At 39.4% G+C, this 24,367-nt stretch overlaps 1 protein-coding gene across 4 annotated transcripts in view; it reads left to right on the plus strand.

Moving 5' to 3' along the window:
- Nucleotides 1-23,669, plus strand: part of DSP (desmoplakin) — a 53,067-nt gene extending 29,398 nt beyond the window's left edge. For 2 of the 4 annotated variants that reach the window (XM_073678734.1, XM_073678733.1), the window contains exons 7-24: nucleotides 504-665; nucleotides 2,284-2,388; nucleotides 4,347-4,442; nucleotides 4,722-4,847; nucleotides 5,096-5,248; nucleotides 6,587-6,741; nucleotides 7,173-7,299; nucleotides 8,205-8,445; nucleotides 9,948-10,180; nucleotides 10,823-10,989; nucleotides 12,082-12,220; nucleotides 14,211-14,404; nucleotides 14,666-14,828; nucleotides 14,981-15,064; nucleotides 15,435-15,542; nucleotides 15,859-15,957; nucleotides 16,575-18,869; nucleotides 19,932-23,669. In XM_073678734.1, the coding sequence (XP_073534835.1) occupies nucleotides 504-665; nucleotides 2,284-2,388; nucleotides 4,347-4,442; nucleotides 4,722-4,847; nucleotides 5,096-5,248; nucleotides 6,587-6,741; nucleotides 7,173-7,299; nucleotides 8,205-8,445; nucleotides 9,948-10,180; nucleotides 10,823-10,989; nucleotides 12,082-12,220; nucleotides 14,211-14,404; nucleotides 14,666-14,828; nucleotides 14,981-15,064; nucleotides 15,435-15,542; nucleotides 15,859-15,957; nucleotides 16,575-18,869; nucleotides 19,932-23,111 (7,827 nt within the window). In that variant the 3' untranslated portion in view covers nucleotides 23,112-23,669. The remainder of the gene's footprint in view (nucleotides 1-503; nucleotides 666-2,283; nucleotides 2,389-4,346; nucleotides 4,443-4,721; nucleotides 4,848-5,095; nucleotides 5,249-6,586; nucleotides 6,742-7,172; nucleotides 7,300-8,204; nucleotides 8,446-9,947; nucleotides 10,181-10,822; nucleotides 10,990-12,081; nucleotides 12,221-14,210; nucleotides 14,405-14,665; nucleotides 14,829-14,980; nucleotides 15,065-15,434; nucleotides 15,543-15,858; nucleotides 15,958-16,574; nucleotides 18,870-19,931) is intronic. The other 2 variants (XM_073678735.1, XM_073678736.1) reach the window with 2 other exon arrangements.
- Nucleotides 23,670-24,367: the final 698 nt, after the last annotated feature.

The raw sequence follows: 24,367 nt of genomic DNA on the forward strand, positions 1-24,367 counted from the left end.
CTTATATATGTGACTGGCATGTTTCTACCTATCTAATCTATGTGTGATACTCTATTCTTTTGGTTCTAAATTGTCGGGTACGGGTGTATACCGCTGCTGAATTGCCGGCTTTTCATGTTTCACTGTGAGCACTGTTCCCATCGATTTGGGCAACCACTGTAATGCCACAACCACCATGGCTGTGGCATTACAGTGAGTGGCAGACAATCCCTGCATGATTGGTGCTCTAAATAGCGCCAGACATGCAGGACACGCTTTTGGTGCACGAACAGTTATCGAACATAACCTCGAACAGCCAAATTTTTGGCAAATCGTTCGGGTTCGTCTAACGACTCGAACACCGCCCAAAACAGCTCGAATTTGAGATTGGCGAACAGTTCTAGTCGAACACCGCTCATCTCTAGTCTTGACTGGTTGAGAACCCAATTTACAGCTCCACATGTTCATCATGGTTATACATTTATATGTCCTCATTCTAATATTCATCTGTTTTACAAATTTAGAAATTCTCTTTTGAAAGAATGGATCAGCTGCGACAACTGCAGAACATCATTCAGGCCACATCCAGAGAAATCATGTGGATCAATGATCGAGAGGAAGAAGAACTGCTCTATGATTGGAGTGATAAGAACACCGACATCCCAAGGAAGCAAGAATCATTCTCTGTAAGCCTCCAGTGCTTGACAATTGCTTTTCATACCTTATAGGGTTTTTGACATCAAGAATAGAGAAATTTGCAGTGCTATTCTGGAGGCTAAAAACACTAGAATCCAAACAAAAACCTGACAGATTCCACAATGTACCGTAAATTGATTTACATGAATCAAGACTCATTATGTTTTGAGCAGATCTGCTGTTCCGTTGGTGGATACATCTTCAAAAGAGGCTACAAATAAGTTATTATATGCAGAACACTTTTCCTTATAAAATGCCAGCGCCTCATTACTTAATAGCCTGAATTTTTGTAGAGATTGCTACTGAACGTACGTGCAAAAATCAGGAGCCTTTATAAAGACAGTCTAGAATAATATTGATAATAGTAGATTGCTTGAAGGGATATTGCAGTCTCTACAAAATGAAAACTTATGTACTAGGCAGATGATAATTCTTATGATAGGTCTTGGTGTAATAAGTCCCCACACTGCCCTGCTGCTTTATTCATAGTCTATATAATAATATAATATAATAATGATAGCAGAGTTTAGCGGTCGGCTATCAGGCAGTAGGCCACATGCTGGACAGGCGACTCCACCTGGCCACATTCTCACCAGAAGAGAACTGTGGTCATAATTGGGAGTGCACATGCCTCACCACCCTTCCATACATTCCATATGGGACAGCTGGAGCACTATACTCAGGTTATCTCCAGCAGTCCCATAGAGAATAAAAACACTGCCATTTCATTCTAAGTGAAATTAGATGATCTGTGGGGGCACAGCCGTCCGACACCCACCGATTTAGCAGTTGCCACCTATCCTACGGGTAGCCTAAGGTGACTTGGCTTTACCTAACCAAAAACAATGCTTTAAAGGGGTTGTCCGCATGGTGGACAACCACTTCTCGATTAATATTCCCTCATGTGAAATAAAAACAGCCTGCGGTCACCACGGGTGTCAGTACCATTAAAACGATGTTGGTTCTGGGTATTCCATAATGTTATGTCACACTAGCCCTGTCACCAATAAGTGGCAACTAATGGGCCACTTCATACTTATTTCTGTTGGACGAAACTAACATCCAGAAGAAGTGAGAGCTGCTACTGCTTTCTGACTTCCTATGAATATCTGTTACGTCTGAAAGAAGTGAGAGTGAAGTGGCTGCTGATAGGCTGCATGGCTCACGTGACATAACAATGTCAAGCAAGCCTCGGGAGATCCAGGGTTGCTATCGCAGTAAGGTGCCAACACCGGAGGTGAATACAGGTTGTCTTTAATTTTCTTTAAATGGAGGAAATATAGTAATTTACAAGCAGTAGACAACCCCTTTAAAGGAAAAAAAAAAATTGATCTGACATCAGGAGACATTCAGGCTTCCTCATACACTTTAGATGTTTGGCCAATGTCACTAAAATTATCTGGTTTGACCAATATTTATTTAATGTGTATGTTCAGATTTGGTCACCTGGCAGAATTTTAAATGCAGCACTGAGTGTGACTAGTGAAATCCCCTCAAATCATCTCCTACAACTTTGTTGCATTTTACAAGGGTTTTGAAAAAGAAGCACTTCTGACAAATATTATATGAAAAACTGTAACTAATCAACTTTTTTCACTTATTTTCTAGAAACTTATGAGTCAGTTGGAGGTTAAGGAAAAAGAACTGAACAAGCTGAAACAAGAAAGTGACCAACTGATTTTGAGTCAACATCCAGCATCAGACAAGATTGAGGTAAAGCTATGATAGAGATGAAAGGCAAAGATCAGAGCTTCTTAACCAGAAAGCTCTAAAATGATGAAATAATGGCACCTTTATGCTGTCATTGAAGGCAAAGTCTTGTCTCCATTGTAATTATTTAAAATTGGCTTTCACATTAGAAGAGTGTTGACCTTTTCCAGCTGACTTCTTCAGAAACGGTCAATTGCATATGTTGGTGTCCCATCAGCAAATGTCAATGGAAAGAAGGTCCAGGCACGTTAAATTTCAATGCCAAATCCTTTTGTCCTTAAAGGAAATAAGTTGTTTTCATAAGAGAATGTCCACAATGGTACACCCTTCTTCCCATTGCTGCAAATTAAATACATTTTTGTTACGGATCCGGGTGGTGGAACCTCTGTGCTGCGGTGCAGGGAGGGACCAGAGGGGCGTAACTAGGTATCAACTCGGACTGACCAAGGTCATACGGCGGCTCAATCGACTCCGTGAACCAGGGAAGGACCGAGCAGAGGGACCAGGTGCTACCCTGGACCAGTCCTTGTATGAGAGCAGGTGACTCCCACGGGTCAGAAGGCAGGGACTAACTGGTACAGCAGATGAGCACGGCAGGCAGGCTGACGGGTGATCCGGGAAGACGGACTGGAAGACACCACAGGTAATTGGCAGGAGCCTCCAGGTAGGCTGGCTGGTAGGCACGGCAGGTAACTGGTACGTTCTCCGGGTAGGCAGGCAAGCCTGGCCCATAGATAGACTGGCGGGTTAGGACGGTAGGCAGACCGTCGGGCTGGAGATTGTACTTGGCTTGCGGACACAGGTAGTCAGGCTGGCGGACTGGACTGGTAGTCAGGCTGGCGGACTGGAGCGCGGTGGTAAGGGGGAAGGCGTCTTTCTGTCAGGGGGCAGAGACGCCGATGCTACAATTTTTAGATGTTTATGGTGATATTCAGGCATAGAAAATCTAAGTTTGTCAGACATGAAGGTGTTTTGAGGTTTTACATAGGACTTCTGCTAAACATCTTTCATTAGTGCTCATGACAAGTCTAATTTAAACAAAGATATCTAGATGTTGTCCACTATATTACCTTCTCCCATGCCAAATAGTTTACTCTGCCTCTTAAATTTCGCATCTCGTGAAAGATGCAGCCTCATATAATTAAAGGACATTCAGTCCTGTTACCTGTATGAATTTCACTAGGTTACTATGCCCATTGGTGGCATAGGTTACCAATAGGCTCCCATCATAAAATAATCATATTGCACGGTAAATGTTTATGCAGTGAAAAAAACAACCCATTATACCGATGCATACCAGCCTAGAGGCTGCCAGAGGGATACTCTTGGCATATGCTGGGTGAATGGGGGCTCTATTTGGCTTATGTGCTGGAGCATGCCTTTATTGTATTTGAAAGTAAAAGTCAACAAAACTTAAGTACAAATTACAATAATGATCTAAAGTGACATAAAAAGTCACATACAGAGTGGATAATTAAACTTAGTAACCACTTCAACACTGTCTAATGAATTCTTGAAATCAAGCGACAGGATAAAATCCCCCATACACTTTAGATAGCTGTTGGCCAATCGGTAGTTCGGCAGATATTCTGCCCGACTCTCCCACATACAGGGGTCTCCCTCTGTAGAGCGTTCATGTGTTCTCTATGAGAGAACGTCTGTCAGACATCTTTGGTGGTGACTTATCTCTTCAACAACAAAAGGATTGACAGTTCGAAATTGGTCATGGCAGATCCTTCTGTCGCCCAACATCATCCATCAGGGTATAGCCAAGAGTCACCCATACTTATATCACTTTCAACTGAATCTGTCAATATCTATTAATTCAGTTTAATGTGTAGGGGGGATCTTTAATCTCCAATAAGTTAGTTCAATTAAAGTTGTATTTTGGATTAAGCCACTTAATGTATACTGTGCCTATTCCTTATACACTGTTATTGATGGAGACTTCTCTTTCTCAGGCTTATATGGATACACTCCAGACTCAATGGAGCTGGATTCTTCAAATCACCAAATGCATTGATGTTCATTTGAAAGAAAATGCTGCCTACTTCCAAGTAAGCTACACGCAGATTTTGTACTTGTGAAGCAATTGCTGTTCTTTTCTGGAAAGTCAAGAAGGGCAGTTTGTTTCCTAGCCATGCCAACTTTGCCTACTGCAAACCATGAAGCCCAGGCTTCTGGTATTCTTTATTTCGGCTTAATATGGAGAATTGTTGCTAATTATAATGATGGTCTAGATTTATAGAAAAGTTCAAGAAATAGAATCTTACTAATGTGTTATTTGTTCATTCTGAATGTTTTCTTTCATTCTCACAATGTCATCATATTTTCAGTTTTTTGATGAGGCGCAGAGCACCCAAACTTACTTAACAAATCTTCAAGACACTATCCGAAAGAAGTACCCATGCGACAAAAGCATGCCATTGCCACGAGTCCTGGAAATGATTAAAGACTTAGAGGTATGATTCTGATCTGTCTTTCCATTTCATCAACAATCAGAACCAGAAATCTGTACAGATCAATATACAAATTTCCTAATCCTTCATCTCCACCTCTAGTTATGTGAAATTCTGCACGATATTGCAAAGTGTTTGACTTTTTAGGAATTGGATGGCAACTGACTTATTTAAATTTATAATATCTATATTACTAGCCGGTTGGATATTGGAGTTTCTATGGCTAAAAGTAATTTTTTTTATTTTTGCAGAAAGAAAGAGACAAAATTAACGAATACAAGCGACAGGTTCAAAACTTGGTCAACAAATCCAAGAAAATAGTACAGCTCAAACCGAGAAACCCGGACTACAAGAGAGAAAAGCCAATTGTTCTTAAGGCTCTTTGTGACTACAAGCAGGACCAGGTATCATTTCTTTTTATAATATGTATAATAAATCCTTTACGATTTACTTATATTTTGATTTGTTAGCATGTAAATTCGAAAATCAGAGAATTGTGTCTAAAGAAGACCTGTCACTTGCTCAAAAAATTAAGGTAAATACTTTGTTCAAATCCCTGAGCTCCCCTGATTTTTCCGCTCTTTTTCTTTTTGCGCTTTATTACTCCATTGTTGACCAACTGGGCATTTCTTCAGAGTCTTCTCTAGGGAGCATACACTTTCACCCCTCCCTCCCACATCTTGCTAGATCAGCTGCCGAGCTGTTATTGGCAGCGTCTGCGTGGGAGGGACGAAAGTGCATGCCTTCAGAGAAGACTCTGAAGAAACGTTCAGTTGCTCTGCAAGCAAATATTTCATACAGTGCTCCAAAAGCAATAAATGTGAATATCTCTGCAATGAGGAGATGTGGGTCTAAACTGAAACAAGCAGCAGAATCAGTGGAGCTCAGGGATTTTTACAAGGTATATGACTCAATATTTTTGAGCAATTGACAGGTCCTCTTTAATTACTCATGACCCACTCGCTAAACCTTCCAAATAGACCTTCTCCATAGCAGCAAGTCTTCACTTCTGCAGGTCCTAGCAAGCTCCAGCCTTTCCCAGGATGCTAGGTGCAGAATTTAAGACCAGCTGTCGTGGAGAACTGGACTTTGACAGACAAGGGCAGTGAGGCAAAGAACAAATCAAATTGCTTATCTCTATACCTATGCATTAAAGAGGTTGTCCACTATGTTTATATTGATTACCTATCCATAGGATAGGTCATCAATGTCTGATCGGCCAAGGTCTGACACCCGACAGCCCCGCCAATCAGCTGCTATCAGTGTTGGTGGCAGCGGCCACCATTAGGAAGTACTCACTTGCCAAGCTGCTCTGTCTACTTGTAGTGGCCGCTGCTGGGTACTATACATCCGCCTCCTACTGATTTGAATAGGAGGCGGATGTGCAGTACAAAGCTCTGGCCGCTACAAGTAGACGGAGCAGCTCGGCAAGTGAGTACTTCCTGCTGGTGGCCGCTGCCGCCGACACAGATAGCAGCTGATCGGCGAGGATGCCGGGTATCAGACCTCGGCCAATCAGACATTGATGACGAGCAGCTCGGCAAGTGAGTACTTCCTGCTGGTGGCCGCTGCCGCCGACACAGATAGCAGCTGATCGGCGAGGATGCCGGGTATCAGACCTCGGCCAATCAGACATTGATGACCTATCCTAAGGAGTGGATAATCCCTTTAATTTTGTATATTTAGCCAAACATGTATGAAATGGTTTACTACACTTTGATTTTTTTGAAATGTCTGCGCAGAAAGTTATCCACAAAGGAGATGAATGCATCTTGAAGAACAATTCTCAACGCAGCAAATGGAATGTGACGGGTCCTGGTGGGCTAGACATGGTGGTTCCATCTGTCAGTTTGATTATCCCTCCACCAAATCCTGGTGCTATAGACTTGTCTTCCAAGTAAGATCTTCCAGCATTTTTAAATATTTTAACTGATTATAAGGGATATGTCATTAAGTTTCAAGAGAAGAGTTGGCCCAACCTGCCAATGAGTCTGGCTGACCATCTAAAGTGTATAGAGGCCTACCAATGTTTTCCCAGACATATCGTGATGATTGGGGAGAAGGGGATCGGCAGTAAATTAATATCACCCAATCTTTTTGTCCTCCCAGGAGATAAGCCATCGCCAGAGGTGTCTGGCAGTCATCTAAGGTGTATGGACACCTTTAGTTGTGGGATGATATAATTATGTGATTGACCAAAAATTGGGCTGTTTAAGGCTTCTTCAATATTAGATAGCAAGCACATACCCCTGAACTGATAACTGTGTGCTTGCATGTCCTCTCACATCTTGAGCATAAGTACAATAAACATGTGCTTTCATATTTCAGGATAGAACAGTTTTATGAAGCAATTCTGACTCTCTGGAACCAACTGTACATCAATATGAAGAGCTTGGTGTCCTGGCACTACTGCATGATTGACATAGAGAAAATTAGGACTATGACACTTGCTAAGGTATGACTTTATGTACACATCAGCAATTATAATATGGTTAACCAGTTCAAGACCAGGCCAATTAGTCCCCGTTCTTGATCAGGCACATTTTCAGTTTTTTTGTGCACGCAGTTTAAAGAGCTATAATGTTTTTCTTACTTTGGATATTCAAATAATTTGTGCATCTTTTTTTCACGAAATGTGGAGCCTAATTTTTGTTCTATTTTCATACTTTTTTTTTTCCCGATATCCGGCAATATCCGTGGGAAAATAAAGGAAATACATGTGTTTTGTTTTTTTTCTTCACATTTTTAATTGCCACAAAAGACCACTAAAGTACATTTTAATGATTATGGGGAGGGGAACAAAATTTATTTTTGTATATCCAAAACTTGCTTTCTTTTAGTTTTTTTTTTATCGATGAGGGCGGAGCTATCATCACCAGTATGGATTGGCCATGTGTTTTTTTTTATTTTTGTTTTAGTTTTTTTATCCCTCTGCTTTTTATTCTTTGGTATATTGTCCCTAGTTACAGTAAAAATTCAGCTTCCTGTCTGCATAGCAGAACTGATCTAAGTCTTAGGTCCCAGAAACTCTGGCTCCATACCCACACCCAGCAACAACTTGATCAATGGGTCTGGAGGTCGAAGCACTGTCAGCTCATCCTATTCCGCATAAATTGCACTTTTTCAGCGATGTTTATACAGCAATGGAGAAGGCAGAGGTGGTTTATTACAGTCTCTACCTTCTCTATGGGGAGTTCGTCTGTGTCTGACAAACGACTCCTCGCATCCGCAGCTGCATGATGTCGTCGTGCGGCTGCTGCGCTGCAGAGCAGAATATAGAACACCCAAGCATTTATTGTTTATCAGTGGTCCAGAAGTATTTAAAATGTATGTTATTAAATATATGGCTTCTTATTACAGCTGAAGACCATGCGTCAAGAAGACTACCAAAGGGTTGTATCAGATTTGGAAGTACATTACCAGGAATTCATGAGAAATAGCCAGGGTTCAAACATGTTCGGTGATGAAGACAAAAGAAAAATGCACAACCAGTTTTCTGAAGCACAGAAGCATTATCAGACCCTGGTGGTACAACTTCCCAGCTACCAAACTAAGGAGACCACGTACATCAAGACACGACCACAGCAGCAAATAAATACTTGTATGTAAATATGTTCACGTTCAGCTTACAAACTACATTTCCTACCACACCCCATGCTTGTCATATATACCGCCTGTGTAGATTTGGGCAGAATCAGATGGCCATCAGATGGTTATAGAAACAGTGATTACCCCATTCTATTACATTTCAGTTGTCATGATTTTTAAATGCAATGTCCATTAGTATTCAAGGTTGTAAGAATGTAATAATTTAAGGCCTCATTCATACAACTGGTTTTAGGATAGATATCGTATAGATCTACAATATGTTGGATATCAATAGGGGCATGCAAATCGCCATACACTAAGTGTCATATCTTCTAAGATAAATGTTCCACATTTACATTAAATTACAGGCCACAATACACAGCAGCGTTTTTATGCTAATATTAATCTAGCCCATTTGGATCCAGCTTTATTTCTAATTGGCCAGAGACCAGATATCGGTAATCTAGCAGTCCATTGAGCACAGTTGTCTGGCAGCTTGGTGTGATTTGTGACTTCTTTTCTAAAAAGGGTTGTCTGTCCACAAGATATTAATGACCTATTCAGAGTTCACCCCCACCGATCAGCTATTTGTTCGGCTCCAGCCAGAAGGAGGTGCATTATGTAGCTCCATTCAATGTGTAATGGCTACTTCTGGATAATGAGAAACAGCTCCTATTCAATGAGTAGCAGGAACTGCCTAGTACTGCAGAACAGTTTCTATGCTTGAGAATAGGAGCTGTTCTGTAGTACTTGGCAGCGGCTGCTACACATTGAGTAGAGCTGCTCAGTGGAACTTCATTCAGTGGTTACATCCAACCCTTGTCAGAATTCTGATATTAAAGTGCGTCTGTCAGCAGGATTGTGCTCAATAAACCACATACACTGTCAGGTGGGCGGCATTACACTGATTAAAATGATACCATTGTTGATTAAATCCGTCCTGTGGTTCTTGTGTAATCTTTACTTTCAGTTTGGAGATAATGGTATGCTCGTGCTTTAGGGCGGCCTGTGGGGGGCGCTCTCTGGTGCTCTGCTTACATATTCATCTGTATGCTCTTATGGCAGCTCACTGTGCCTTCACTGACCTGCCTCCTATTTTACATAAGGCATCTAGTAGTGCGGGGCCAGGTAAAATAGGAGGCTGGTCAGTGAAGGCACAGTGAGCTGTCATAAGAGCATACAGATGAATATGTAATCAGAGCACCAGATAGAGCGCCCCGGAGCACGAGCATATCATTATCTCCAAACTGAAAGTAAAGATTACACAAGAACCACAGGATGGATTTCATCAACAAAGGTATCATATTAATCAATGTAATGTCGCCCACCTGACAGTGTATGTAGTTTACTAAGCACAATCCTGCTGACAGGTGTGCTTTAATGACAACATGTTACCAGACAACGACTCCTTTAATGTTGATTTATGTATGCATTTACCTCTGATATTTAATTTTTATTCTCAGAGCTGCATTTTATTGTCACATAACAAGATGTTATTTGTCTATTTCATTTCAGCTGAAAGAGTTGAAGTTGTTACCCAGAATACTGCCTCCAATTTGAAAGGAAGCAATACTTCTACTACTGTAGTAGACAGTGACAGGCTAAAGCAGGAGAACTGGCTGCTTTTAGAGCTCCAAAAGATCCGCCAGCAACTGGAGATCCACGAGACCAAGCTTCTGCAAAGGAATGTCTACAATGTCGATCAAGAAACATTTAGAGATTTCTCATACAGAATAAACGATTTAGAGGTATGTCACTATTGCAACTTCTGAGAAATTCAACTTATTTTCATTCGAGCTTGCTGCGCTTTTTATACTCCATTGATAAAGTATATGAGGGAATATTATCAATGGTGCCTGTATGTAAGCCATATTAGAAAACATAATGCACACTTTTTGCAAAATAGTGATATTTGGAATAATGTCAGAGAATTAGGAAAAAAGCAGGATGAGATACTGGGGCTCACAATCTAAATTTTCCTATCAGTATGCCTTTGGAGTGTGGTAGGAAACCCACCCAAACTCTTTGCAGATGTTGTCCTTGTTGGGACTTAAACCCAGGGCCACAGCACTGCTTAGAGAAGATCCAAAAAATATGTTTCACTGGAAATTTTATGGAGCAAATTAAATATTTCTTAACAAGGATGGTATGGAATACAATGGACTTATAAAATGCAGTGGCGCCCATGTTCATGCCCACAAAGGGGTGGGAAAGGTAGTGGGTAAGGATATATAGTAAATTTACATTTGTATATGAAATAAAATGCAAATTGTGAAGGTTTTTTTCGGGATGATGGTATATTTTAATGATGAGTAGGCCCTGCTAGTGCTTTATAATTGGGTGTTATTTACCTAAAATTCTGGTCGCTTTCTTCTACTTTTCTTTGACAGGCTTTGAGAGGAGATGGACAAAACTTTGCATCACAACTTACCAAGATTAAAGAGATGATCCTGAGCTTAAAGGACTCAGACAAGTCTGCGTATATGCAGTCAGAGCTGAATGCGCTTCTGAAGAAAATGGAGAATATCCATGGTTTTTCTGCAGACCACTTGGAAAGGTACAATAAAGTATTATTACATCACTGTTACACATAACAATGGTGGTTTAATAACTCTAGATCACTAACATGTTTATGAGGGACTTCAGCATTTAGCATTTTTTTAGTCATATTGGACAAAAAAAGCGGTTACTCAATATAAACCAATTTAGGTACTGGCTTTAAAAGGACATCACAAAGGAACGCATCATTATGCTACATAGCTATTTTATTATACAAGCTTCCTCTAAAGGACAAAAATGGAATTATGCCTAGTAAATCATTTACGTTTCCAGGCAGCCTATTTCAGACAAGTCATGCAACACTAACCTTCGTCTACTGCCAACCCCTTAGCCTTGATGGCCAGCTGCACCGTTGTGACAGTAACTGTGAGCAGTACTGAAATCTCATGCATGCACAGTATGTCAGTATAGCCATTGCCCAAAGTAGGGGCGGTACCGTTCAAAAGTCGTATCGAGAATATACAACACATGTGAAAGATTTTAGAATTGATCAGTCACTGACATAATTGGGCAGTGGTCCATTACATGTCTTAAAGTGAATCTGTCAGCAGGATTTCACCCACCAAATTATTTATATGCCCATGTAGCTCTTTCAAAGTCAAGACCTGAAATACTTTTACATAACCAGTCCGTTCCTCCGTTACTGAAAAAGAAGCACTTCAAATTATATGCAAATGAGGCTAAAGATCTCTTGTAGAGATGAAGCCTCTGTCACTCCAGCTCTATTCCCCACCTCCTCCTGATTGACTGACTCACAGCCTGTATGCTATGTTCCTTCAGGTGAAGGAGTGGTTGAAAACCTTTACTCAGAGCTGTAGATGGTTTATTAGGCATAATCTGACAGACTCCTTTTAACAAGAATAAAAACAATGCAGCAAAATTCCATTAATCTGACAATTGATTGTCTGGATTTTACTAATCTGGCAAAACTGAAAAATCTTCCTAGGCCAGGTTATCATATGGGATTTAAACCTATTAAACATTTTACTATTAAGCAGATGCAACCCAGAAATTAGTGAGCAGTCTTCATTCTTTACACAGGTATCCTGTATTCTTTTCCTGCTAATTCTTACTTTTATGTGTCCTTAAGACTTCAGGCACTGAGGATTCTACTTCAAAACATTCTTCAGCTTGAGGATCTGATAAAGGTTTATGAAGCTCGACTGACAGAAGAAGAAACTATTTCACTTGATCCAGCAAAAGTTGAAGCCTATAGAAATGCATTGAAGGTAAGAAAGTTGCCAACCAGTATACTAAAATGCTTCTGAAGTCTCCGTTTCGTCTGTATCTGGCCTCAGATGTGCTGGACTGAAAGTATATTTTTATTCCTGAATACAATTTTTTATCTAATGAAGTCCGATACTACTTTCTAATTTCTGAAATATATGTCTGAGAGCTACAAGTCACCAGAAAAACATTAACGCCCTCCAGCGTTTTTTTTTTTTTAGCACTGTAGTGGTGCTTCTAATGTAAGGTCCCTGCCCTCAGTCTTATACTCACCCTTCGGCATCTTCATCTTTTTTTGGTGCCGCCATCTTGTGACCACAACTTCTTGGCTGGAAGGCAGAAGCAACGTCACAAGCCCCCAATGCAAGTCTATGCGAGCCGGAACTAGGCTCTCATAGACTTACATTGAAGACTGACCTCCAGCTCGCTCCATGGAACACTGGAGCGATCCGGCAGGTCACAAACTTCCGGAGACTGGCAGAAGGGGAAGACGGCGACAGGTAAATATGAGAGTAGGGTCAGGGACCTTAGATTAGTAGCACCACTCCAGCTCTGCAATAAAAAAAAACATGCTGGGGTGGTGCTTTAAGTTCTGCCTCAAGGGGTTGTCTGACACCTAAATACATGTTTCTTTTAGGCATGGATGATTTTAAAGTATTTAACAGAGGCATAGTCTTCTTTCAGTGCCCCTGCAGATCTACCACAGACTGCTTCAGAGGTCTGTGCCTTCTTTGAAAGTGATGTGTGCTCATTTCAGAAGTCACAGGATGGTCAAGTTACTGTAAAAGTGTGTTCTCTGATGATGCTTTCTTCTAGTTATCTGAATGCTGCAGGTGTGATTTACTACAGCGGTAAGGTGACTAGATGAGTGCATCATGGAAAAAAAACATCCTTTGATGCTCTCTTCCAGTCACCTAACTGTGTTGCTGAGGTCTTCACAGACCTCAGAAGTACCTTGCACTGTATCCGTGGGGGCTCTGGAAAGTGAGCATGCCTGTTTTTTATTATTTTAAAACCATCCATGGCTTTAGGATTTAGGTACTGCTGGTGCGGCTTCAGGGTTCAGGTACCGCCAGTGCGGCTTCAGGGGCCCTGGTGCAGCTTCAGGGTTCAGGTACCGCTGTTGCGGCTTCAGGCTCAGGTACCGCTGTTGCGTCTTCAGGCTCAGGTACCGCCGGAGCTGTGTCAGGGTTCAGGTACATACACTAATTAACTCAAGGATAGGGACCTGGCAACATACTAGTTACACAAACACAGTAGGGAAACTACAGGGGTTGCTCCGGCACCTCCCTACTGGGGAGCGTGCTTTTTATACTTGATGCCTCCCAGCTATTGGCTGGGGGCATTTCTAAAATGCGTGCACTGACCCTTTAAGAGTGAGAGTGCGCACGTACTAGGCGCGCCACCGGGAGACCTGTGCAGTGTCCACAGGCCAGTGGAACCATGGCAGCAGGAAGCACAGCCGGGGTGGTGAATATATCTGCGTCCCTCCCGGGAGGAGGGAGAGTGGACACGCAGGGACGCTGGCCAGTAGCGTTCACTTGCAAAGAGCAAAGTTGAATGATTTAGGGGAACCTTATGCATACAGGGGCCTATCGACTCTCCTTCAACAGCTGATGTCAGGAGAAAGAAGAATCGGATATGTTGACTTTCAAGGCTCAATCTTACTCCGATTTCCCCCATCAAGAACTCGTACTCGCTCAACCAAAATGTATACAAGTCTGTTGCAAGAAAAAGCTGAGAATCAGGTGTATGGACAGATAAAAACGTTTGGTGTTTGCTTGTTGTTTTTATCTATTTAGTAACTATTGGTCTAGAGATTTTACCTCCAAATCAGTCAATGAGAGAATGAAATTTCATGATCTCCAAAGTTCTCATACACCATGCTGTAACCATACATAAAAAAAGTCCAACTATACAACTTTAGCCGTGTGTTTGTTTTTAACATCATACAGTATTTCCTATATTAAGATTTACAATATTGAATTTTAGAAAATGAAATCTGAGCTAGAACAGAAGAAATCCCAGCTGATATCTCTGGATACAGAGCTGAAGAAAACATTGCAGATAAATGACCGTGTTGTCCAGGCCTATCCATATTGTGAAGTAGACCTCTCCAAATTCTCTGACAAAGCCAATCAACTGACGGAACGCTGGCATAGGATCGAAAAAGAAATTGATGATAGGTAAATGTGTTTTCCTACAGAAATGAGACACAAACATTATATTCTGGGGACAGATTTTTATGCTGTAGCCAATACAATGTGTTTTGGATGAGGCTGAAGACATTGGGGTGTATAAGTATTATAGACTGGAAATGTGGGCCACCTAGTGCTGCCATAGGACTAATGTTACCATGGGAATAATATAGAGAATGAATAAAAGACTTCATTTGGTTCTTATGAGGTTGCATATGTACAGGAGTCTAACAATGCTCCCTTATCTAGATCTTGGGAGCTTGAAAAGCAAGGAAAACAGCTGAGGAATTACCGAGATATGTATCAGTCCCTGAGCAAGTGGATCAGTGACACCAAACAGAAGATAGATGTATTAGAGTCTGCGAAGCTTTCAGATGCCAACACCGTTGCAAGATATCTAAATGAACAAAAGGTGGGTAAAACTGATCGTCCCTCTAAACTTTTTCGTTAACATATTTGTGGTTGTAGTCTTTAAACCTTGCACCGTAGACTATATAACCAATCTTATAAATGTATCGAATGTACAGAAGTTCCAGAATTGAAAAGTTTTCTTTTGCGTCTTAGAATTTAAATGTCGAAATACAAAGCAAAAGAGAAAAGGTAGAAGAGGTGATGAAGACTGCAGACCAATGTGCATCTTCTATCAAGGTAAGCCAATATCTGACCCGCATGACAGTACACTCTAAATAGTGTCTGTACCTCTTTTCCTAATATTTTCTGTTTTCACTCCAATTCTAATTGTACTTCATAGTATTATATAAAAATACATGATATATAGGGTGCGTATAGATCATAATCCATCACATATACAGTAGGTTTCATGAACCCCATCCCAAGTATTATACTGTACACTGTTGTAGATTTTTATTGCAATGTCTTCACTAAAATCTACAAATCTACGACATCCACAAATAATGTATTATGAGCTTAAAGCATCACCATCTAATGGCATAGTATACATTATAATACACTATATAAAAAGCATTAATATTAATGTTTTCCTGTTTTTATTATTCAGGATTATGAGCTCCAGCTGGCGTCATACAGCTCTGGACTGGAAACCTTACTTAACATCCCAATAAAAAGGACCGTGGTACAATCCCCAGCAGTCGTTGTCTTGCAAGAAGTTAGTAAAACATATATATATTTTTTTGTATGTCTGTTCAGAAGTTATCAAACCATTCAACAGATATAAACATATTTTAGGGAAAATAAGATTGGCCATTATTTTTTAAGTAGTGGCAACAAAATGTGCATGTGATACCATTATTGTCAGACTAATTATCATGGGACAACTAGTAAAGTTGTCATTATTTTAGGCAGCAAGGTAACTGCAAATATGTAATTGCTTGTTGTAAAGCTGCATATATTAGATAATTAGCATCTTCTTTACTCTGCTAAGACAACCACAAGCATAACCCATGTTATTTTTTATTCTTCAGGCTTCTGACATTCAAGCACGCTACATAGAGTTGCTAACTAGAGGAAATGATTTATACAGACTTTTGCATGAAATGTCAAAGAGCATGGAAGACTTAAAGGTATTTTACCATGCATACACCTTATAGAGTGTTTTATTTAACCCAATCTGACAATGTTTGTCCATGGAGAACATATGAATAAGAATTTATGTTTTAATTAAAATGTAACTGCATTTTAATAGAATACTTGACATGTCATAGAGTTGTCAGATATTTTGATCATAGGGGTTCTTCTGCTAAAACCTCCACAGATCGCTAAAAAAAAGGCTTAAGAGCTGCTCTCCTATGAGACCAAAGACAGGCATGTTATAGACTTTCGATTGAACGGTCTTCAGTTTCAGAAGACATCATGTCAATTGACACTCATTTATACTTCTGTTTCCATTTGCAGTAATCTGCATGTGTAAATTACATGGGGATCAACTATTATAAAAATTGTTCATCCACTTAGTTTGCATACTATGGTTAAATGAGGGGGTGTCCTACTGACTAACACTCATATTTCGGCCCACGTAAAAAATGCAATTTGCTGAAAAACACTGACACGTTTACATCGGACAATATTCATTCATTAAATCAATGGCTCAAATAAAAGGACATTAACTTTTGTTTTGGAAAATTATAATCGGAATATTGAATTGTGACAAACATTTTTTTTTTTTTTTTTTTTTTTACAGATGAAAAACACTAGGATTGAGCTTCTTGAAGAGGAACTGCGTCTTGCCAGAGATGCAAATTCAGATAACTCCCAGAAAAACAAATTTCTTGATCAAAATCTGCAAAAATATCAGACCGAGTGCTCAGAGTACAAATCAAGACTCCTTCTTCTGGAAGATATGAAGAGGAAGGCAGAAATGGAAGGGTCTTCTGCAAAACAGAACCTTGATAAATGCTATAGTCAGATAACTGAACTCAATGAAAAGATCACCAGGTTCACATATGAGATTGATGATGAGAAAAGGAGGAGAAAAGCACTGGAGGACAGATGTGAGCTCCAGAAGAATGAATTTAGCCAAATTCAGCAAAAGAGGCAAAGTGACTTAGAAGGTGTCAACCGTCAAAAAATTGAAACGGACAAGATAATCAAGGAGAAGGAATATGAGATAGAGAGGCTTAAAGTTCTTCTGCAGGATGAAGGCCAGAGGAAGCGGGACTATGAGAATGAGCTGTCAAAGGTAAGGAAGCAGTATAGTGACGAAATCGGTAGTTTGAGGAACAAGTATGAATCTGAAATAAACATTACGAAGACAACAATACAGCAAATAACGGTTCAGAAGGAAGAAGACACATATGAATTAAGAGCGCAACTTGAGAAATTAGCAAGAGAAAATAGAGATCTTACCCAAGAAATCACTCGACTTAATGAAAACATTGTCCAAACAAATGAACAACGCAGAAGGGCAGAAGATGATGCTCTTCAACAGAAAGCCTCAGGGTCTGAGATCACTCAGAGAAAGCAGCAATTAGAAAAGGAACTACAAAGGTTGATTAATAGTAGCTCAGAGGAAGTTACAAGATTTAAGATATCACTGGAGGAAGCTAGCAGGACAATTCAAGATAGAAACGGTGAGATTGACAAATTAAAATACCAACTTCAGGAGGAGGCTGCACGTCAGAGACAATATGAAAACGAGCTTGTAAAGGTAAGAAACAATTATGACGATCAGCTTATAAATTTAAGAAACAAGTATGAGACAGAAATTAATATTTCAAAAACCACCATCCACGAACTAAGCATTGAAAAAGAAGACAACATGACTGGCTTGAATCAACAGGTGGACAGTCTAGCAAGAGAGAAACGAGACTTGTCATTAGAGTTAAACAGATTAAGGACCTCTTTGACACAAATGACAATTAATTTGAAAAAAACAGAAGATGATGTTCACCAGCAGAAGTCATTCACATCAGATTTGACTCAAAGGAAGCAGCAATTGGAGATTGAGTTGAAGCAGCTCACCAAGCTTAGGTCTGAGGAGGAGCAAATAAATAAAAAATCCCTTGACGATGCTGCCAAAACAATTCAGGAACGCAATAAAGAGATTGAAAGATTGAAAAAAGTTATTGAGGTTGAAATAAACCAAAAGAAGAAACTTGAGGAGGAGCATGTAAAACTTCAAAGGAACCAGTTTGATCTACAAAAATCCAACACCACTGCCACAGAGACCATAAGCAAATTAAAGATTCAGGAGCAAGAATTAATAAGGCTTAAATCAGACTATGAAAAGCTGTCAGTAGAAAAACAAGGAAAAGAAAATGAAATAAACAGACTTCAAGTCAAACTGAAAGAATTGGAGACACAGAAGAACAAACTTGAGGAAGAGATTAACAGGCAAAAAAGAATTGCTGCAGATGAGCATGCAAAAAATAAAAAGTTAGAAGAAGAGTTGGAAGCTCTTAGAAGAACAAGTAGTGAGCAACTGAAAAAGATCACAACGCTAACACAACAAGTAGAGCAAGTTACAATCATTAAAAGGCAAACTGAGGAAGACTTAAGACAACAGAGAGAGTCTTTAGATGGTCAGCTCAGAGACCAGCAGAGAAACATTGATGAGTTGAGTAAACTTGTTGCCGAGGTGGAAAGTCTACGTCGCCAATTACATGTAGAACAAGAAAACTTACGGCAGGCTCACATAAGAAATGAGCACCTGCAGAAAACCATTGAAGAGAGAAACCGAAGCCTTAATGAGAGTAAAATAGAAATAGAGAGGCTGCAGTCAATAACAGAAAATCTGACTAAAGAACACCTGAGGCTTGAAGAGGAGCTGCGTTATGTTAGATTGGAAAATGAGGAGGTCAAGAAATGTAAAGATGAAGTGGATGGTGAAAAAAATGCAACTATTACAGAGTTAAAGAACCAGCTGCAAATCAGCAACAAGCGATCTTTGGAGCTACAGGGCCTAATAAATGAATTACAGAAAGAGAGGCAAAATTTGAGACAGGAAATTGAAAAATTCCAAAAGCAAGCACTAGAGGTACTCACATAAATTTCCTTTAATGTGTTTTCTGTCCAGTAATTTAGTCATTCTATAATCTAACATATGTAATTAGCTTCTAATAACTTATAATTGAATTTCTAGTTGCCAAAATATGAGTCTTTCTAACTTTGGGCACCTTGAGGACAGGGGTGCACTTTTGGTTATCTATAAAGCAGTAAGCGGGCATTAAACTGTTCTGGAAACCTCACACACAAAGTCCAGAATTCCAATTAAGATAAATTTCATTAGTAATAACAAAATAAAAAATGAAGCATTATTAATAATTTTATTAAAAAGCATATAATATTTAATACTAGGCCAGTTACATAGATACATTCACTACTTATTGTATTTGTCATATTTAGGCCGGGGAGGCTAAATACTATACTTGCATGTATTTATGATAAATATATTTAAAAGAGCATACATATTTAAAATGTATTTAGTATAGCAATGTGTGCACCTATTTAAGCTACACTAATTTAAGCACCTAATTAAACCATTTCTGTAACTTCTAAAATGATAAAATCTCCATATTGTCAATCTTATTAAACATTTCTCTTTTGTTTATGTTGTGATTTGATTTACTCTCCGAAGTCTTCACTAACCTTGTTTATGTTCCAATCATTGTATTAATCTCAGATGTCAGTAAATCAAGTCTGTTCTCATTAAATTTTGTCTCCGTTTGTAAATGTTTTTGTTCTGTTTTGTGTATTTTTCAGTTTTCAGACCAATTATAGAATAAAATCACCGAAAGCAAAATCTACGGTAGCATGCTATAACCAACCAATAGCCTTACTTTTGTTCAATCCTTATTTTAATGCAGTGTAATTTTACATTTTAAACATTTCATATTGTGTGGGATGGGAATGTAGTCAAATACATAGTTTCTACTTCATTATAAAAATGCTTCATTAGCATACCGAAATGAAAAGGACAATATGAGATTTTAGGTCCCATACTGGTAGTATTGTAAATATGAGTAAATTGTTGTCGGTGATGTAGGCTGATTATGGCAATAAACAATCTTTTCTTTGTATTTCTTTTCTTTTGTTGCAGGCCACCGGTAAGATACAGGAATCTAGTATGAAGTGTACAGAAATTGTTCAAGAAAAAGAAAGCCTCTTGATGAAAATAAAACTTTTGGAACAAGACAGAACAAGGCTGCAACGTCTTGAGGAGGAACTAAGTCGTGCAAAGTCTTCATTAGATGCAGAAACACGTAATAAGCAACGCATGGAAGAAGAGAAACAGCAAATTCGAAATGACCTTAATCAGTGGAGAACACAATACACCCGAAAGGAGGAAGATGTGAAGAGAATTGAGAGTGATTGGGAGAGAAGTGAAAGAGAGAAAGTTTCATATAAAGCTGAAATTGAAAGATTGCAGGCAGAGATTAGATCTATTGAAGAGCGATACAGGCGGAAGATGGAGGAGACTCAACGGTTGACTCAAGTAGATTTTGACAATCAACGACTTTCTCTTGAAAGAGAACTAGACAATCTTAGGAGGCGACCTATATCATCAAGTAAGCAGATTCAAACTGATGAAGACATGTCAGTTGATCTTTCCAAATTTGTTTTTGATGGTCTGAGGAAAAAAGTTACAGCACATCAGCTCTTGGAATGTCAGATAATAACAAAGTCTACTTACGAAAAATTAATAAAGGGCCAGAGAACACTGGAAGAAGTTGCCGCTGAAATAGAACCCTTCTTGAAGGGAGCTGGTGCAATTGCCGGAGTATCTGTAACACCTAAAGAGAAACATTCATTTGTGGAAGCAAAGAGAAGGAAACTGATTTCACCTGAGAGCTCAGTCATGTTACTAGAGGCTCAAGCTGCGACTGGAGGAATAATAGACATAGACAGGAATGAAAAGCTTTCAGTAGACAATGCTGTAGCTAGGGACCTCATTGATTTCCAAGACAGAGAAGCCATTTACACTGCAGAAAAAGCAGTTACTGGTTTCAAAGATCCTTTCTCAGGAAAAATTGTATGTGCTTCAGAGGCTATCAAGAAAAATCTGATTAGTCGGGAAGTTGGTATACGGCTCTTAGAAGCTCAAGTCGCTGCAGGTGGAATAGTTGATCCAGTGAACAGTGTCTTTGTGCCCATTGAGGTTGCTTTATCTCGTGGCTTGATTGACCGTGATTTACATAAATCTCTTAATGACCCCAGTGATGATGGAAAGTATTACATAGAACCAGTCACTAAGAAGAACGTCAGTTATGCACAACTTAAGCAGAAATGCAGAGTTGAACCCCACACAGGATTACTTTTGATTCCAGTTATGAAGAAAAGCCTTTCATTCCCTGGTATCAGACATCAAGTACCTTTGACAGAGTTAGTAGAGTCGGGTATAATTCGCTCTTCTACTGTAGATCAACTAGAATCTGGGCAGATATCAGTGGAAGAAGTCAGTGAACGAATTAAAGATTTTCTGCAAGGATCCAGTTGTATTGCTGGTATCTACAATGAGGCTACAAAAGAAAAGTTAGGAATCTATGATGCAATGAAAAAGGGATTGCTAAGACCTGGAACCACACTGGAACTACTGGAAGCGCAAGCAGCAACAGGATTCATAGTGGACCCAGTAAATAATCTAAGACTTCCAGTTGAAGAAGCTTACAGAAGAGGACTTGTTGGAATTGAATTTAAGGAAAAATTACTGTCTGCAGAAAGAGCTGTAACTGGCTACAAAGACCCAGAAACTGGGAACATCATTTCATTGTTTCAGGCTATGAACAAAGAGCTTATTGAAAAAGGTCATGGTATCCGCCTGTTGGAGGCTCAGATAGCTACTGGTGGAATAATTGATCCAAAAGCAAGTCATCGTTTACCAGTTGATGTCGCATATAAACGTGGTTATTTCAATAAAGAACTGAATGAAATCCTTTCAGATCCTAGTGATGACACCAAAGGCTTTTTTGATCCTAACACAGAGGAAAATTTGACATACTTGCAATTAAAAGAACGGTGCATTGTAGATGACAAAACCAATCTTTGTCTACTGCCATTAAAAGAAAAGAAAAAGTTAGTCCAAGCATCCCAAAAGAAAACTTCTAGGAAACGCAGAGTGGTAATAGTTGACCCAGATACCAACAGGGAAATGACTGTACAAGAAGCTTACAACAAAGGGCTTATAGATTATGACACCTATCTTGAGCTTTCAGAACAAGAATGTGAATGGGAAGAAATAACTACTACAGGTTCAGATGGCTCAACCAGAGTTGTACTTGTCGACCGCAAAACGGGCAACCAATATGATGTCCAAGAAGCAATAGACTTGAACATAATCAATAAAAGCAACTTTGAACAATACCGTGCTGGTACCCTAAGCCTTACTCAATTTGCAGACATGATCTCCAACAAGAATCTAAGTGATGATGTACTAGTTACTTCAAGACAAGAATCCCTATTATCTCCCAAGTTTCGAACAAGCTCAAGCTCCTGGTCTAAAAGTGGCTCATTTTCAGACTCTTTAGAGGAAATCAGTCCTATTGCAGCCATATTTGATACAGAAAATTTAGAAAAAATCTCCATTTCAGAGGGCATCAAGCGTGGTATTGTCGATACAATTACTGGACAGCGTTTACTTGAAGCACAGGCATGCACAGGTGGCATTATAAACCTAAACTCTGGTCAAAGAATTCCCCTGCAAGATGCTGTCAATCAAGGCATAATAGATCAGGATATGTCAGCCAGACTGAAGCAAGCCCAGAAAGCATATTCTGGTTTTGATGGTGTTAGAGGGCAGAAAAAATTATCTGCTGCCGAAGCTATGAAGGTAAACTGGCTGCCATATGAAGCTGGACAACGTTTCCTTGAGTTTCAGTACTTAACAGGAGGCCTTATCGATCCAGAAACACAATCCAGAATTACAACAGAAGAAGCTATACGGAAAAGTATAATTGATGGTCGTGCTGCACAGAAATTACGAGACCTCAGCAACTACCCCAAAATTCTGACTTGTCCAAAAACTAAACTGAAAATCTCCTACAAAGAAGCAGTTGATCGTTCAATGGTTGAAGATGTAACAGGCTTGAGAATGTTGGAAGCAGCTTCAGTGTCCTCTAAAGGAATAAGTAGCCCATATAATGTATCTTCAGCGCCTGGATCCCGCTCAGGATCTCGTTCAGGTTCTCGAAGTGGATCCCGACGAGGAAGTTTTGATGCTTCATCATCCTCTTCATACAGCTATTCTTTCCAATCTGTTAGCAGTAGTTCTTTGGGAAATTAATTGGTAATGGGGTTTACTATCTAATGGGGTAAACTATATTGGTTTTGGCCTTAAAAATAACACTTGGCTAAAGTACGTGCTTTATATTTTCTTATTTGAAATGTTATAACATGTGCACTGAAAAACAAACTTTAATCTTTTTGTTATGAGGGGCATAATGGCTTTTAACAAGCTCTTTATTACCAAAATGGTTAAAGAAAATGTTTTATGTATTTAGAAATGTGTATGGGTAACACATTATTTGTAATGTAGTTTGCATTTGCTGTGCCTTTTCTACAAATTCTTATCCGATTAAGACAATGTTGGTGAAAGCTTACTTGCTATTTCTGCATTCTTTAGTTTTAGCATTTTGACTTGAATTTCTTTGATGCAGTTCTGAAAACACCAAAATGGTTAAGGCTCCAGTCATAGATTTTTATATAGATTTATTTCCAGCACTAACATAGCTGATTGTATGTCATACTTGCATACCGCTGTATGGTTTACAGGAGTTGGCCTTTTATATTCAACTATGCTTGTTTGTTATATTGGCTGGCAATAAACTTTTAAATATTTTAAGTTTTTTTTATGTTGTACTTTAATGTTTGGGTGAATGTTTGACAGCAACATTAGTTTATATATCTAATACCCTTTAAATTCCAATTTCCATAAATAAGTCCCATTTCCGTAAAGGCATAATAGATCAGGATACTGTAGACAAGTATATTCTACCAATTCCAATTTTTTTTAATAGCGACATAATTAGGGTTGGGCAAATTAATTTACGTGAAATTGAATTCTACTCAAATTTTACAAAAACCTGTATTTTTCCAGAATTCAGATTTTCTTTTTTTGTAATTCACACCCCGTGTATTCAGCAAAATGGCGGTAGGATTTTTAACCTACAATTTAAAGGGTCAGCAAACTATTTAAAAAAACAAAAAAAAACTCCCTTTACTACTCTGGCCACTTCTGCTGCTCACTCTTCGCCAAACAGTCCTCGGCGCTCAGTGCCTCTTCTTATGGCTTCCGTGCTCTGAAACAACGGGCATATTCATGCAAGCCCAGGACTTCCAGCTGCGACTAGGCCTGGGACATTCCTGCATGTGTCAAGGGATGTCCCGGACCTAATCGGGGCTGGAAGTACTGGCCTGCATTAGTGTGGCAGCAGTAAGAAGAGAAGATTTCAACCTTGGGAGAGGGTGAGCAGTGAGGTGAGTATTAGTTGTTTGTTTTTTTTCTTTTTCTACAGCTTACGTTTATGGTGTTCTAGGGTA

The sequence above is a fragment of the Phyllobates terribilis genome, unplaced genomic scaffold (assembly GCF_046119375.1).
Source record: "Phyllobates terribilis strain yellow unplaced genomic scaffold, ASM4611937v1 Scaffold_4__5_contigs__length_816908805, whole genome shotgun sequence".
Taxonomy (NCBI): Eukaryota; Metazoa; Chordata; class Amphibia; order Anura; family Dendrobatidae; genus Phyllobates; species Phyllobates terribilis.